This window comes from Mirounga angustirostris, unplaced genomic scaffold (genome assembly GCF_029215605.1).
Source record: "Mirounga angustirostris isolate CCGP_5_RB_7025 unplaced genomic scaffold, mMirAng1.0.hap1 SCAF_8, whole genome shotgun sequence".
Lineage (NCBI taxonomy): Eukaryota > Metazoa > Chordata > Mammalia > Carnivora > Phocidae > Mirounga > Mirounga angustirostris.
The window spans coordinates 30,346,358-30,360,001 of NW_026991716.1; the positions used below are offsets into that span (position 1 = coordinate 30,346,358).

Here is a 13,644-nt window from a genome sequence, read left to right on the forward strand (position 1 = left end):
AAAGAAAGAGGGGATTGGCAAGATGCCCTCAGGAAGTGACAGTGAAGCCCCTAAGTCCTTTAGGACTTGAATGTGACCATTTTGGAAGGGTGTCAGAAACACAGACCCGGGTGCCCAGGACTGGAAAGACTTTGGAACATTTGAACGCCTCCGTGCTTGTTATTTTTATCACCCCTAGTTGCCTTCCCGTAGGGATTCTGATGCAGCACAGAATTCCTGGAATGAAAAGCCCTGTGTGTGTGCTAGTTGTGGGGAACATGGGGAGGAGTGGGCTGAGACACTGTGTCCCAGGCAGAGCCAGGTGTGGGAGAGAAGGGCTTTTGGGGCCCTCAGGGATGGTGGCCCCGGGGAGGGGCATTCAAATCAGTCCTGAGGTGGCCTCTGGAAGTCCCCAGACATGCACAACTGCTCTACCAGATCCACAGCCAGAGCCCAGCAGTTTGGGGTCCCCCAACTTCCTAAGGGGTGGGAAACTTGCCTGGGACACAAAGATGAGGGAGGCGCCTGGAGAAGGGTCTAGGAGAGGTGGGGAGGGGCTGAAGCCTTGTAGGGAGCTGGGGCCTGGGAAAACCACACCCAGCCTTCTACATGATTGTGAAGGCCTAATATGAGCTCTTATTCAGTAATAAACCGTGTGAATGCCAGGCACGCCCAGGTTCCCCTAATCCAGCCTGGTGGAGAGAGGGGTAGCAGAGGATACAAAAATTATCACACAGGAATCAGGGGATTGCAGTTTATTTTCAGACACACTCAGGGTAAGGGCTGGCCAGTGGGCTCCATCTGCATCCCCTCCCTGCATTTGGCTTAATCAAGAACTTCTCTCTCCTTACCCCCAAACCTCTAGGCTGTGCAAGATAGACAAGGCATTCCCACCCCCACCCACAGGAGGGGGTTAGGCAGGTGAGGAGTGTGGAGAGTGGGGGGTGCGGGTGGGGGATAGAGTTCAAGTATTCACGGTTTCCCCATCCACACCCCCAGATTACACTGTGCCCAGGCCATGAGGGAGGAGCCCAACTCTGGGGTTCCTAGTGACATTGACAGCCCTTTTCTCACTCAGAAACCTCAAGATGAGCTCCTTACCCCCTTTCCCTGACAATAACAAACCAGTCCTAAAGTCTATAGTCTGGGCAAGGAGGGGACCTTAGCACTGCACTTACCCAAGACCCCTCCTTTCTTATCTGGAGTGATGGGGGCAGGGTGGGCTTCACTTGTAGTGAATAGGTTGGGTTTAAGTGGTAATAGGTGAGGGGAAGGGAAAGCACTGAGGATCTCGGGAGGCAGGGGGGTACTGATGAAGTTCTGACAACTCTGGTCTGCACCCCCCACTCCATCCCTATCCCACACCCAGGCCCAGAATCCCTGAGAGTCCACTGCAAAGGCATTATGGGGTGGGGGGAGTGGGAGCCCGGGGAGAGCTTAGGAAGGGCCAGGACTGGGCTCCAGGCCCAGCAATCAAGCTCTGACCTTCTAGAACAGCTGAATCCTGGGAAACACAGAGTGGCCTACTAACCCCCACATCCCAGACATCCTGATTTGGGCAGAGTGGTGGGAATGGGGGGCGGGGAGAGTCCTTCCAAGGGCATTCTAAAAAGATTTAACCATTAAAAATTTGGGGGGAAGTGACTTTCAGCCTCTTGCTTCCCCAAGTTGTCAATCTCCCCAGCGTCCAATAGACAGGGCTGAGGGAGTCCCAGAGAGCTGAGGAAGAAGGCTACAGCCCCTCTCTGACAGGATGGGGCCCAGAGAGGGAGCCCATTAGCACCATGCAATGTTGGGGCACCCCGGCAGCCTGACTGACCCCTGGGCAGGGGCGCTCCGAAAGCTGGAGTGCCCACTTGCTAAAGCTTCTGTATTCTTGAGGGAGGGCCCCTGCAGGGGAGGGGTGAGGGGAGAAGGCTTGGCTGAAGTCCAGGCAGGGGTGTCTGCTAGGACCCCAAAGGGCCCCTCTGGGAGTCATGATTTGAAGAATCTTCGTACCACAAACTGGCCCAACAGAACCACAGACAGAACTATCAGCACGTTCAGGATGGGGCCATTTCCCAAGTTCAGGGCTGCCACCTGCCAGGAGAGACGGAGTGGTCCCAGAGGGGCTGAGAGCAAATAGGGGCAGGCCAGGGCTGGGGCGGGGCCGGGAGAGTGGCAGCACTTACCCAGCCGCCCCTCTGCGCAATCCACCGGGCAATGCAGTGATGCAGCATGAAGTCGGCCACGAAGCGGGTCACCTGGCCCAGGAAGCCGGTCAGGCCACGCTGGTAGACGTGCAGGGCCAGGCGGTAGCCGAAGCCCAGGAGAGCCACCACTCGGCCCCAGTTGATGCCGCTCTCAAACAGGCTGCAGGCAGAGTGGTGATCCTGTCAGCGGAGTCCCCCAGAAGGCCCTGCAGCCTGCTCTTCCTCTCCCACTGTCTGGTGGCCACCCGCCCCGCTCCCAGCTGGAAAGCAGAATGGCTGAGCTGTGAACCAAGGTGGCAGAGGCTGCCCCAGCCTGGCCTCAGTTTGGGAAGAGCCTGCATCTCTGTGAAAGGAGAAAACTCAGAGGGCATATGAGCGCGATGCTGCCGCTGGGGTTGTGGCCGCAGCGTGGTGAGCGCTGAAGGACAGAGGGCAGGGAGGGCAGCAAGCAGACAGACGCAGCAGGGAGATTACCTGTGGCTGTTGCTGCTGGCCTGGCAGCCCGAGAGACAGCAGAGAGAGAAGGACAAAGAGGAGGTTAGGACAGGTCCTGGAATCCGAGTGGGGCGGGGGCGGCCTCGGAGGACAGGGGCAGGCCGTTTGGGCTCTGAGCGCTAACCCTAAATCTGTCACCTAACCCCCATCCTCACCCCAGTGTCAGTCACCTCGAGGCCGACTCCTAACCCAGATTTAACAACAGATGACACCATTAGTACGGCCACTGTTCTGAGCCTACTTCCTCTATTTTATAGACATGGGGCCTGAGGGCCAGAAGGTTTCACAAAGCCCGTAAGTTGCAAAGCTGAGATTTGACCCAGGCACATGGTCTCTCTCACCAAATGCCTCTCGGACACCAGATTGTAGCAAAGGGAAGCCATTTCCAGGACACGAGCAACCTGACCGTCTGGTAGGAATAGGATTCCGAATTGGAAGGACAACTGTGTCTCAGTGGGGCTGGGGAGCTATGGGGCCAGCCCCATACTAGGCGCCTCTCTAGTCCCCGATCTATCCGGTCAAGTCCTCAGTGCCCCAGCTCACAGGAGCTGTGAGCTTCTACACTGAAGATGAGGAGTCTGGGGCCCAGAGAGAAAAAGACAGGGGCCCAAGACCACGCGTGAGCTAACAGCAGATACGGGAATGGCACACATGTCTCTTGATGCTGACAGAGAAGCGTGGGTCTCCCATCCCACGGGCAGGACACAGTATGAGGGCGAGAGCATAGCGGAGAGGCCGGGGCCAGGACTACCTCAAGGCAATCTTGGTGAAATACTCATAGGCGTTCTCTGCTGTAGGCTGTAGGTGCTGCAGCATGGTCTGGAACTCGGAGTCGTAGCGCTGGTTGATGTCGTCCCCGATGATGGCGAGCTGCCGACCCACCTGCCCCATGGTGCTGGAGGAACAGGAGCCAGGGAGGTGAGCAGGCCCAGGGCAGGCAGGGCTGGGACCTGGGCTCATGGAGAAGGGGTTCTGCCTAAGATGCCCCCAGCCTTGTGGACCCCTCCCTGGAGGTTCCTGACAGTGTTCAGACATGAGGGCCAAGCCCAGGGTCATGGGACAGGCATGCACTATAAAGGGTGCAAGGCCCCAGATGCAGGTGGAAGCCCAAAATGAAAAAGGCAATGATGGGAGAAGGACAAGACCCATCCCCTCACCGCCCCCCCTGCCGAGGCCTCCCCAGCTCCCTGGACCTGCAGGGCAGTGACTCCATGTGAGCCTCCACTTCCCTGGAGATGGCCCTGTGGGCCCAGGGGCCTCTTGCTCACCTGCTAGGTTCTAGGGACAAGGAGACCATTTCTGGGTCAGCAGGTGCAGCCGCCCCCTCAGCTTCCTGCTCCTGCCGATGGCGGTAAAAAACATAGCTGCGGAAAACCTCCTCGGTGTCCCGGGCTACCTGCTCCTCTGAGGATCAAAGCCAGGAGTCAGGGAGGAAGGGCTGGACCAGGCAGCCCTATGCTTTGTGGATGGGTCACTCTTCCTCAAGGCCTCAGCCGTCCTGCCCCCCGGACAGAAGCGTCCCTAACTCTAGCCCTTAGTTAACGGTTAGTGCTTACTGGGTACAGGATCATCCTCACAACAGCCTTGTGGAGTAGGTGAACCCCAGTTTACAGATGGGGAGGCCGAGGCACGGGATGTTTACATAACTTGTACAAGGTCACACGGTTAGAAAGAACCAGGATGTAAGCCAGGCATGTGGGATTTTTAGTGTGAGTTTTAGTGTGTACAGGTACCCAGCTCTTATGGCTCAGGGAATGTGGGAAACAGAATTTGAAATTGTAGCTTTGGGCCCAGAAAAGTCACATAGGGACATAGTGACAGACGGGGCACTGAACCCAAAGCCCAGGGAGCAGTCTGTAGTGGGCTGGGGACTGCAGGTGTCCCTGATGGTCCCCTTGGAAGAGGAAAGAAGGGCAGCCATCTTACTTCCTCCCCAAAGTCGTAACAATCGCTTTCGCCAGTTAGCAGGTCCGACGGGGTGATAAGCCTAGGAACTTCCTTCTTTCTCCTACTGTAGGAATAGGATAGCCACACCCCACTCTTCTGGCCTCTCCTCACCTCTTCCTGCTCTTCTTCCTTGGCATGGCGCTGTGCCCACCTCACACTCCCTCCCGAGCCTCTCCTAGCCTCTGCCCCTGCCCCCCAGGCCCAACCTCCTCCCCACTTCCAGGGCTTAACCTGGACTACACTCCAGCTTCTGAGGCCACCTGTACCCACCTGCACCAGGTGGGGAGACGCTATTCTCCTTTATCCAAGGTGAGTGAACGGGGACAGGAGAGCCTGCCTGTAAGTCCTGCCTGGCCCTGTCCACTTCTGCTCTCACCACCCTCTCAGACAGTCCTGGTGGTTATGGGATGGGCGAGGGGCAGAGAGACCCTTACCGGAAGTAGAAGACGGGGCCGGCTCTCCACACCCCTGCCTGGGAGGACCTGGGCCTTGCCCAGATGCCATTTCTCAGGTTCCAGTGGAGGACAGGGTTAGCCTGTGGGGATAGGTGAGAAAAAGCAGAGATGGGGACGGGCAGGGGCTGTTGATGAGAGGGTCCCACAGCCACAGAGAGAGGAGGGGATCCCCCATTCCCCAAAGACCCCGTGGTCCTAGCTCCAGCCGCCTCTCATTTCACCACCTTGGATCCCTGTGGCGCCTACTGGCAGAATCAGAACTTCCTGAGCATTTCACTAGCAATCCTTCAAGAGAGTGGGAGAAAGGCAGGGCAGTTGGGATTCATACCTAGGGACCTGGAGCCTGCAGCCAGGGCCCTGGGGAGGGGTGACGGCCGCAGTGCCCTCGTGGATCTCAAGTCATAATTCACCTCACTCCTGGGCAAATGAGGCGAGTTTAGAGGCTGGGGGGTTCTTCCCGCTGCTCCTGGGGCCTCCTGCACTCTACCTAGCACACGCTTACCGCAGGATTGCCACCTTCTAGCCAGTGACCCATGAAAGCTGTGCTCGAAGGTCCCACTTCCCCTTGTCTGGCCAGAGCACGCCTGTTTGCCAGCTCAGGCCCGTTAGCCACAGATGGTGCCCGAGCATCTTTGCCTTCCTTCCTTCGATCACTCCTCCAGGGCTGTCAGACACTGAAAACGTTATATTAACCCAGCAAGGCAAGCATCATCGTACCCATTTTACAGGGGGGGGAAAGTAAGGCACCAAGAAGTTAGGGCCCGAGGGCCACATAGCTAATCAGAAGTCAGGTTGGTAATCTGAATTTTCAGCAGTTCATACCCTCGATACTCATTTCAGACTTATTTTCAGTTTGTGGTTACCTGGTGACATCCTGCCTTGCCATGAGCTGAGAAAGCTGTCTCCACAGCTCCCCCGCCCCCCCCATGCATGTACCCCACAACATACCTGCTCTCCTGTCCCCAGCCCGTTTCCTCTTTGCTCAGTCCTGGCCACAGCCCTCATCTGCTCTGTGAACCCTCGACACAGGGAGTATTTCCTGGACGTGAGCTGTTTCACTTTCAATTTGCATCTCTTCATACCCACCCCCCCAAAGCTGCCTCCATCAGCCTTTTGGGGAAGTGCCCCTCCTCCTTCCCCTGTGGAAGGTGCAGTCCTACCCCGGGCCAAGCACAGCCACCTTCTCCTCTCAGGGAGGACCTGAGTACCCTCTCTGCCTTCCTCCTGCCTCTCTGGCCCGGGGCCATTTTCGAAAGGGCCCCAGCGCGAGAGCTCTCAGGAAGGGGTAAGGGAGGGCTCTCCACCCCTCCACCTCCTGGGGGCAGGGATAAGGGGGAAGGCAGACCCTCCCCTCTTCCAGCCCTGGGTGCCAGCATGGAAGAGACCTTTGCTTGGCACACCCCCATCCCTCCTGCTCCTTCCGGAACAAGATGCCCTTCCCTCTCCCCTGGTCCCCCGAGCAAAACCGGCACCCCCGGGACAGCAGGGCAGGAGGATGCTGACTGCACCACCAACTCCATCCACCGCTACCCCAGGGGCTCGCTGCTGGGGAGTAGGTGGGGCGTCAGAGCGGGCCCCCAGGGCCAGAGGCCTATGCCGCCCTGGGCCTACCCCTGCCCTCATCCAAGTGGCCAGACTTCCTGGTAAGGGGAGTCCCCTGCTCTCCACTTGCTGGGCGTAGGATGTTCCCCAAGGGGGAGATGCCTGGTTGGGCAGCAGACCCAGTCTAAGGCTCCTGGGGCACAGGAAGCACGATGAAAGTTCTCTCCCTGCCCTTGACCTTGGCTCTGACCTCCACTCCCAACCCCCCAGACTGCTAAAGGACCTGGTTCTTTGGCACCCGATTCTTTGGCGCCCAGGGCCAGGGCAGGGCCGGGGCGGGGGGGGGCTGGGGGAGCTGTGTGAGGGGCAACCAGAGGGAGCCCTGGCTGGATCAAGCCCTCAGCAGGGGTTGGCGAAGCTGCCCAGGCAAGCCTCCAGACCTCCCCCTCCCCACCCGGCTGCCTGGGGGCTCCTTGTATCCCCTTGGGCCTAGGGCCACCGAAAGCTGGGAGGATGGGCCAGACCCTCCCACCTTACCTGCCGGGACCCTAGCCCAGGCCCGGATGGCTCACAGGGCCGAGGCCAGAGATCCTGAGAGGCCAGCGGCTGCTCCCGGGGGGTCGGGTGCCCAGGCCCGGCTTCCAGGAACAGGCGTCAGCGCAGTCCTGGCGTCTGGATGCAGCCGCCGCTTGTCCCCGCGGGGCCCTAGGGACCCGCGAGGCTGCGGTGATCCTAGAGGTGCCGGCAGCTCCCAGCTCCAATCAGCTCCCTCTAGAGGAAGTTGCTGTGTAGCCGCCGGATGCGGATGCAGGGCCTACAGCCTGGGGGTCGGTCTGGGCTCATCCGCGGGAGAGACGCTCCACCCCCCACACTTGGCCCCCAGTCAGGCCCCAGTCAGGTGGCATGGCTCCCCTTCTCCCACTCCTGCTCTTTGATCTTCACCCCCTTTCATGAGTCAAAACCAATAAAAAAGCCAGGATGGCAGAGTGTCTTAAGCACTACAGCGTGCCTTGCACTTGGGCGATGGGCCGTTGTCCCATTGAATTTTTTCAGTAACCCCTGGAAGTGGGTGCTGTCCACTACACCTGTTTTACAGATGAACAAACTGAGGCTCGGTGGGTTTAAGGAACTCCCAAGGTCACTAAGCTGGGTATATAATCAAGTCTCTAGATGCCGTGGGGAATAATAATACTACATTGAGATTCAACATGCAATTAAGACGTGCACAAGGCACCTTGGTGGAGATTCGAAATCCTGAAGTGATAGGCAGGTAAACAGAGATGAAAACAGGGGTGTCTGGGTACCACCTGGGCACGTGCCAGTGGATGCCGAGAGGAGAGAAAAGAGGGAAGACAGATACTATCTGGCTGTGGGGAATGGTTCTCCAGGGCAGAGGCAGCCCCCCGGGACCAGGGAAGGACAAGTCAGCTGGAGAGAGGTGTGTGCAGAGGCCCCAAGAGTCCCTGCCCCTTTCTCGGTCCAGGGACCCCCAGCTTCCTCTGCCTGCCCCCCAGCCCCCATGCCTCCTGAAGCCTCATCAGCTACCCCAAATCTGCCTCCCATACCTCCTTCCCCTGACTCATCGACCCGTTGCCCTCTCTGCCCCCAGCTAACTCCCCGTACCATGTCTTCCTCCCAGCCTCCCCATCACCCCCCCCCACCACCACCTGACCTTTGCCTTCTAGAACTCCTGGAAGTTTCCAACTCCTCCTGTTCTTAAGCAGTTGGTGGGGTGGCTGCTGCGGCCCCTCCCTCTGAGTCAAGGTCTCTCTCAGGATGGAGGTCCCAGCTCCAACCCCTCAGTCCTGAATTTTGGGCCATTCCTCCATGTTCCACTTTTTCCATAGCCTGGTGGGGAGCAGGGGCAGCCCAAAGAGCTCTGACAAGGCCCGGATGCGGAGGTGGGCATGCCCCTCACAAGAGCAAGATGCCACCCCCCTGATGATGAACCGCCAGGGAGTAGTGGGGAGGAAGGAGCCAAGGCTGCCCACCACACTGCCCTACACACTGTCTGTGGCCTTGCCACGGCACGATCCCTCGGGGCTAGGGATGGGGGACACGGGGGCCCAGACCCCCATGCCCATGAAGGTCCTGAGGGTGGGGGCCCAGGATGGAGAGGTGAAGCCCATGCTGTCCAGGGGGAGCCAGGCGGTGGGGGAGGCCTCCGGGGATACGAGGACCTCAGACAGGTAAGGGACTGGGCTGTGGGGTGGCGGGCAGGGGCCTGGGATGGGGGTACTGGGGCAAGGATATGGGGCTGAGATGGGAGGACCCAAATTGTGGAGGGCCCAGGAATGTGGGTCTTCAGATGGGTAGAGGATGGGAATAAGGCCCCTACCTGGGTCGGGAAGGGACAGATGCATCAAGGGTGGGAAGGAGCCTGGGGGCCGGGGGTGGGCTGGGGGGGTGGGCAGGGGGGCTTGGGGGGAGGGAACCAGAGATGGGGTGGGTCTTCCCACAGGTCAGGGGTTGTGGGTGGAGGCGCCAGAGATGAGAGAGGGGCAGTCTGGGCACTGGGGGTGGGGAGGGCGCCAGGGCGAGCCAGACTGCATTGTTTCCCAGCTCCTTCCTGGTCCCCTCTCCACCGTGCCTTCCCTCCTCACTCTCTCCCTCCTGCCTCCCTCTCCCATTTGGACTTGGCGCCACTCTTTGTGAGGATGGGGGCCCACCCCTGTCTGATGAAGACCCCAGAGGACCAAGCAGGGAACTGTTGGAGGCAGGAGGGTGGAGGGGGCTGAGCAGGGCCTATGGGTGGGCCTTGGGGGGTTTGGGGGGGTTTAGGGAGCCTTTGCCACATCTCTGGCTCCACCTGCCACCCCCATCTGACTATGCTTTGGGGTCAGGGGCCACTTTGCCCAAGCCTTGGAGGTGGAACAAGAATGCCCACAGAGGGCCATGCGGCCGCTGGAGGTCAGCCCCAAGACCTTCACCAGGGAGGAGGAGGAGTGTCTGCTTGATGGTGAGTGTGGTGACCACAGGCATTGGGGTAGTGCCAGAAATAGGCCCTCTTCCTCAGACTCCTCAGGGGTGTGGGGCCTGGAAGGACACAGAATGGTTTGAGGGAATGCTGGGGGCAGGCTGGCTGGATTTGAATCCATTCCACTGCACTCTGCCAAGTTGCTCAACCGTTCCGCATCTCCGTTTCCTTATGGATAGAATGAGAATGGAACCGTATCTATCTCAGAGGTGCAGCTGCAAGGAATCAATGAGATGCTCGTTGCAGAGCGCCTAGCACTGTGCCTGGGACATAGGAGGTGTTTGCTAAGGAAACGAGGGACCTTGCCCTCACTTCAGCCCACCCAGGGCCCCCTGCCCTGCTGGGCCTAGCTAGGCCTGGGCTGCCCCTTGTTCCTATCAGCCTGTCAGTGACACTGCCCCTTCACAGGAGACCTCAGGCTGGCCTCTTTGAAGGTGGGGGCAACTCCTTGGAACCGCCTCCTCACCTTGTACAAGCAGCTTCAGAAATCAGCCATGGCCAAGGTCTGTGGGACCAGGCTGGGGCAGTAGGTGGGCATGAAGCCTGGGTGGGGCTCTTCCCCGCATTTGGCTGGGCCTCTTAACCTTTGGGGAGCTGTACCCTCCTGCTTTTTGTTTTATCTGGGGGTGGGGGTGGGGGTGGGGCTGCAGGCTTGGGTCCCTGTCCTCCTCACCTGATCAGCGACGCGGCATGCCCTCAGTTTCCTCTCAAGGAAGGCTTGCCTGATGAGGAGAAAGGCAAGGAAGAGGAAATGGAGGAAGAGGACAGCTCATTCAAGCTCTGTGTCCCAGGCATTGTCACCCTGCAGTCACCGCTGCATAAGACTTTTAGGTCAACAGATAACGGTGGGTAAGTGCGGGGTGCAACCTGCCCTCAGGCCCAGGGGGCTCCCCTTGGCCACGGCTCATGGGTGTGATACCAGTTCTTACCACCAGGTGGGACCAGAGGACCTAAGATGACCACTGAAGCGGGGAGGGGGGACCCGTGGGTCTCGGCTGGTGAAGTCTAGCTAGTTCTCCTTTTTCCAGGTTTGGGAGGCATGAGGTGGGGATGGGGACTAGGGCTTGTGCTCCAGGAGCATCACCCTTTCCCAGCCCAGACTTCTAACTTGTTCGGTGCCCCTGTGCTGCCCAGACATGGTGAGTGAGGACAGTAATAGCATAACATGATCACATAACGTGATCCCTGTTGACATTTGCATAGCCATAACTATGGACCAGACCCTCTTCTGAGCATTTTTCATGACATGCCATATCACAACTCTGAGGTAGGTCCTCTATTATAATCTCTACCTCATAGTGAGGAAGCAAAGGCACAGAGAGGTCAAGTAACTTGTCCAGGGTCACACAGCTAGTACGCAGCAGAGCTGCGACTTGAACCTTGTCAGCTGGGGTAGTCCCAGATCCTTGCTCTTGAGTCCGTGGCTGGTGGAAGGTGGGGGGCGATGTCTGCCCCTTGCGTGCTCTCCCCAGGAGGTGAGGAAACTCACACTCAAGCATGCAGGAGGGAGCCCACTGGCCAGTGAGTTTCCTGGGGAAGTCAGGGAGGTAGGGAGGTGGTGTGTGGCCGGCTCCAGGTAATGGAAATGTAGGGGCCGGGGCTGGGGGTGACCAGGGACTGCCCAGGGCTGGGATGAGGCCTGGAGAGCCGAAGCCCCCTCTTCTCCCTTCCATCCCCAGCAAGTTGCTCTACCCTCTCCTGCCTGCCCCATTCCCATCTCTCTGACTCTCAGGTTTCGTGGAGTCGGAGTTAAAGAAGCTTCTGGCAGTACAACGGGAGTCCCGCCTCTGGAAGATGGGCAGCCTTGAGGGCCGGGAGCTGCTGACCCAGCCAGAGATCACCCTGGAGGAGGCAGGCATTGTGGACGGCCAGGTATGCCCCGGCCTATCCCAGACCACTACCCCCTGCCTGAGGGCACTGGAGAAAGTGGGGCCTCCTGCCTCCATAGGCCCCTGGCCCTGGCTCCAACCTCCCACAGCCTGGCTAGGGAAAGCAGAATCCCTTCTTGGTGGTGGTATTTCTGAGAGGAGCCTGACCCCTTGCACGCACACACTTGTCCATCCGTCTCTCCGTCTCTTACTTGACCCCATAATGTTGCTCTTTTTCTCCTTTCTCTGCCATTCTTGCCCACACTTACTCCCACAAACACTCGTAGGCTACCCGGCTGTGTCACTCCACAGACCACCCACTGCCCACCCTCCTTGACATTGGCCTTCAAGGTCAGGCCTGTCCCAGCTTCCCTTAGCGCACATGGATGGATCTGTTGTTGGAAAATGTGTCGATGTCCTTTTAAATTACTTTGCATTCATTCATCAACTCATTCTTTCCTTCCGTGGACATTTGGCCCTGACAGTCTATGTAGTTTCCTTTTGTAGGAAAGTAAAGGAAAGAGCGTAGAGTTCAGAGGCCAAAGGCTTTCGTTGAAGCCCTGCCCTGGCCTGGATTTGCTCTGTGGCTTTGGATGCAGGCCTTGGCTTCTTTACCTGTAAAGGGAGCCTGGTGGGAGGATCAGACAGCACTTGATCTTAGCCAAAAGGCCGAAGCGACTGAAGGATCAAACAAGAAGGGGGATGCCCACCAGCTGTCAAGGGCACTGTAGTGTTAGGGATGGGACTTAGCCCTCTGGAGGAGTGAATACCAGAATCACCTGCCCCCTGGGCACTGAGGGGCAGCCCTCTCATTGTCCTGAGCCCGCAGGCCTGAGTCACCGGGCCCCTCTGTGCTCTAGGGAACAAGGCTGTGCACCGCATCCTAAACCACAGGGGTGGCCCCAGCTCTGGAGGGGCCCTGGCTTTTGCCTTTTCACACTAAAGGGATCTCTCGTTACCCTTCCACCCTCTTCTCCTCCCTCTCCCCTCCAGAACCACCCCTGAGCCAGTCTGCCCCTGTCCCAGGGGTAGGGGTCACAGTCCTGGGGCAGCCTGAGCAGCATTGGGGGTCTCTAGAGAGTTTCTGGGTAGTGGCAGGTCGGGGCCCAGCTCAGGCCTCACGTGGGGGACAGAGCTGCCTCAGGAATATCTTCCTGCTGTGGGTGTTTCGAGGGTCCTATCCTCATCACCACCCCCTACTCTCTCCTTATCTGCCCTCAGGGACACCAAGCTGAGGGGGAAGGAAGCCACCCCCCAGCCTTTGGGAAATGCTGGGGACCTAAGGAAGGGGTACTGAGGCAGCTGAAGCACCACCCTAGGCTGGAGGGAAGGGTGCAGAGCCCCCTTGGTGTGGTGTCCAGGACAGAGGTGAGGGAGGGGAGGGCTTGGCTTGGGTGCCTGACTCCTGGGGCTTCCAAGGACCACCCCCCCAACCAAGTTGGAGAGAGAAGGGTCCCTCATTTAGCAGGAGGGGGTGGCTCAGGGTTGGTGGACTAGGCTGGCTGTGGGGACATGGGGAAGGGTCTGGAATGGCCTCAGGGTGCTTATCTCTGTGGGGTAGGTGGGACACTTCTAGGGGTACAGAGCAGGAAGGGAGAGCCCAAAAGTGCTGAGGCTTCTTTCTTCACCCATTTCTGCCCTCAGCACTTGCTCCTGGAGGAGATGGATGAGATGGGGAACTGGCCTCCAGAGTGAAGCTCGTGCTGGCCCCGAGTCTGCCCTGCTCCCGGATCCCTTCAGCCCAAGTAGGGGTTTAGCCTCCCTCTCAGGAGGGCACATTCAAGACGCCCCTGGGCCCAAGGGGTCTTGAGATCAATGGTATCCATATGTCTGCAGGATGGGCCTGCCCAGCAGAATGTCCCCACTCATCACACTCAGACCTGTGCTATTATTAATAAAGCCCACTTTGACTTTGGCCTCCTTGGCTCTCTCTGGATCCCACCCCTCGGCCTCAAGCTAGGAGCAAGCTCAGTTTATCCAGGGCCTCAGTCTAGCCCCCAGAGTGGCAGCCCCAATGGCAGAGCCCGAGTTCCAGTAGAGGGGCCACAGCGGGGCATCTGAGCTGGAGGACAAGAGGTTTGGTGCACCTGACCTGGGGGTGGGGAAGGGCTGGGGTCAAAGTGCCAGGAAAGCCCCTGCTACCACAAGACCAGACCCTGTTAGTAGGAGCATCCCTGACTTCCCTCCCT

The 13,644-nt window shown here is 58.8% G+C and overlaps 2 protein-coding genes across 4 annotated transcripts; one reads left to right on the forward strand and one right to left on the reverse strand.

Annotated features, from left to right (window-relative positions):
* Positions 1-719: 719 nt before the first annotated feature.
* Positions 720-7,385, reverse strand: BAK1 (BCL2 antagonist/killer 1). 3 transcript variants are annotated; one of them, XM_045866712.3, is made up of 6 exons: positions 7,148-7,385; positions 5,048-5,148; positions 3,935-4,070; positions 3,418-3,561; positions 2,151-2,331; positions 720-2,058 (listed from the first exon to the last, which is right to left on the reverse strand). In XM_045866712.3, the coding sequence occupies exons 2-6, from the start codon at positions 5,115-5,117 to the stop codon at positions 1,954-1,956; spliced, it is 636 nt and encodes a 211-aa protein (XP_045722668.2). In that variant the 5' UTR covers positions 5,118-5,148; positions 7,148-7,385; the 3' UTR covers positions 720-1,953. The 3 variants fall into 3 exon arrangements, with proteins under 3 accessions (XP_045722668.2, XP_045722670.2, XP_064453540.1); XM_045866714.3 differs by lacking the exon at positions 7,148-7,385 and adding an exon at positions 6,017-7,110; XM_064597470.1 differs by lacking the exon at positions 7,148-7,385 and adding an exon at positions 5,397-5,987.
* Positions 3,462-13,410, forward strand: LOC123837645 (gametogenetin-binding protein 1-like). The gene is made up of 6 exons (XM_064597471.1): positions 3,462-3,584; positions 9,454-9,569; positions 9,996-10,090; positions 10,288-10,436; positions 11,320-11,459; positions 13,100-13,410. Exons 1-5 carry the CDS (start codon positions 3,514-3,516, stop codon positions 11,393-11,395), a joined length of 507 nt encoding a protein of 168 aa, XP_064453541.1. The 5' UTR covers positions 3,462-3,513; the 3' UTR covers positions 11,396-11,459; positions 13,100-13,410.
* The last annotated feature ends 234 nt before the right edge of the window (positions 13,411-13,644 follow it).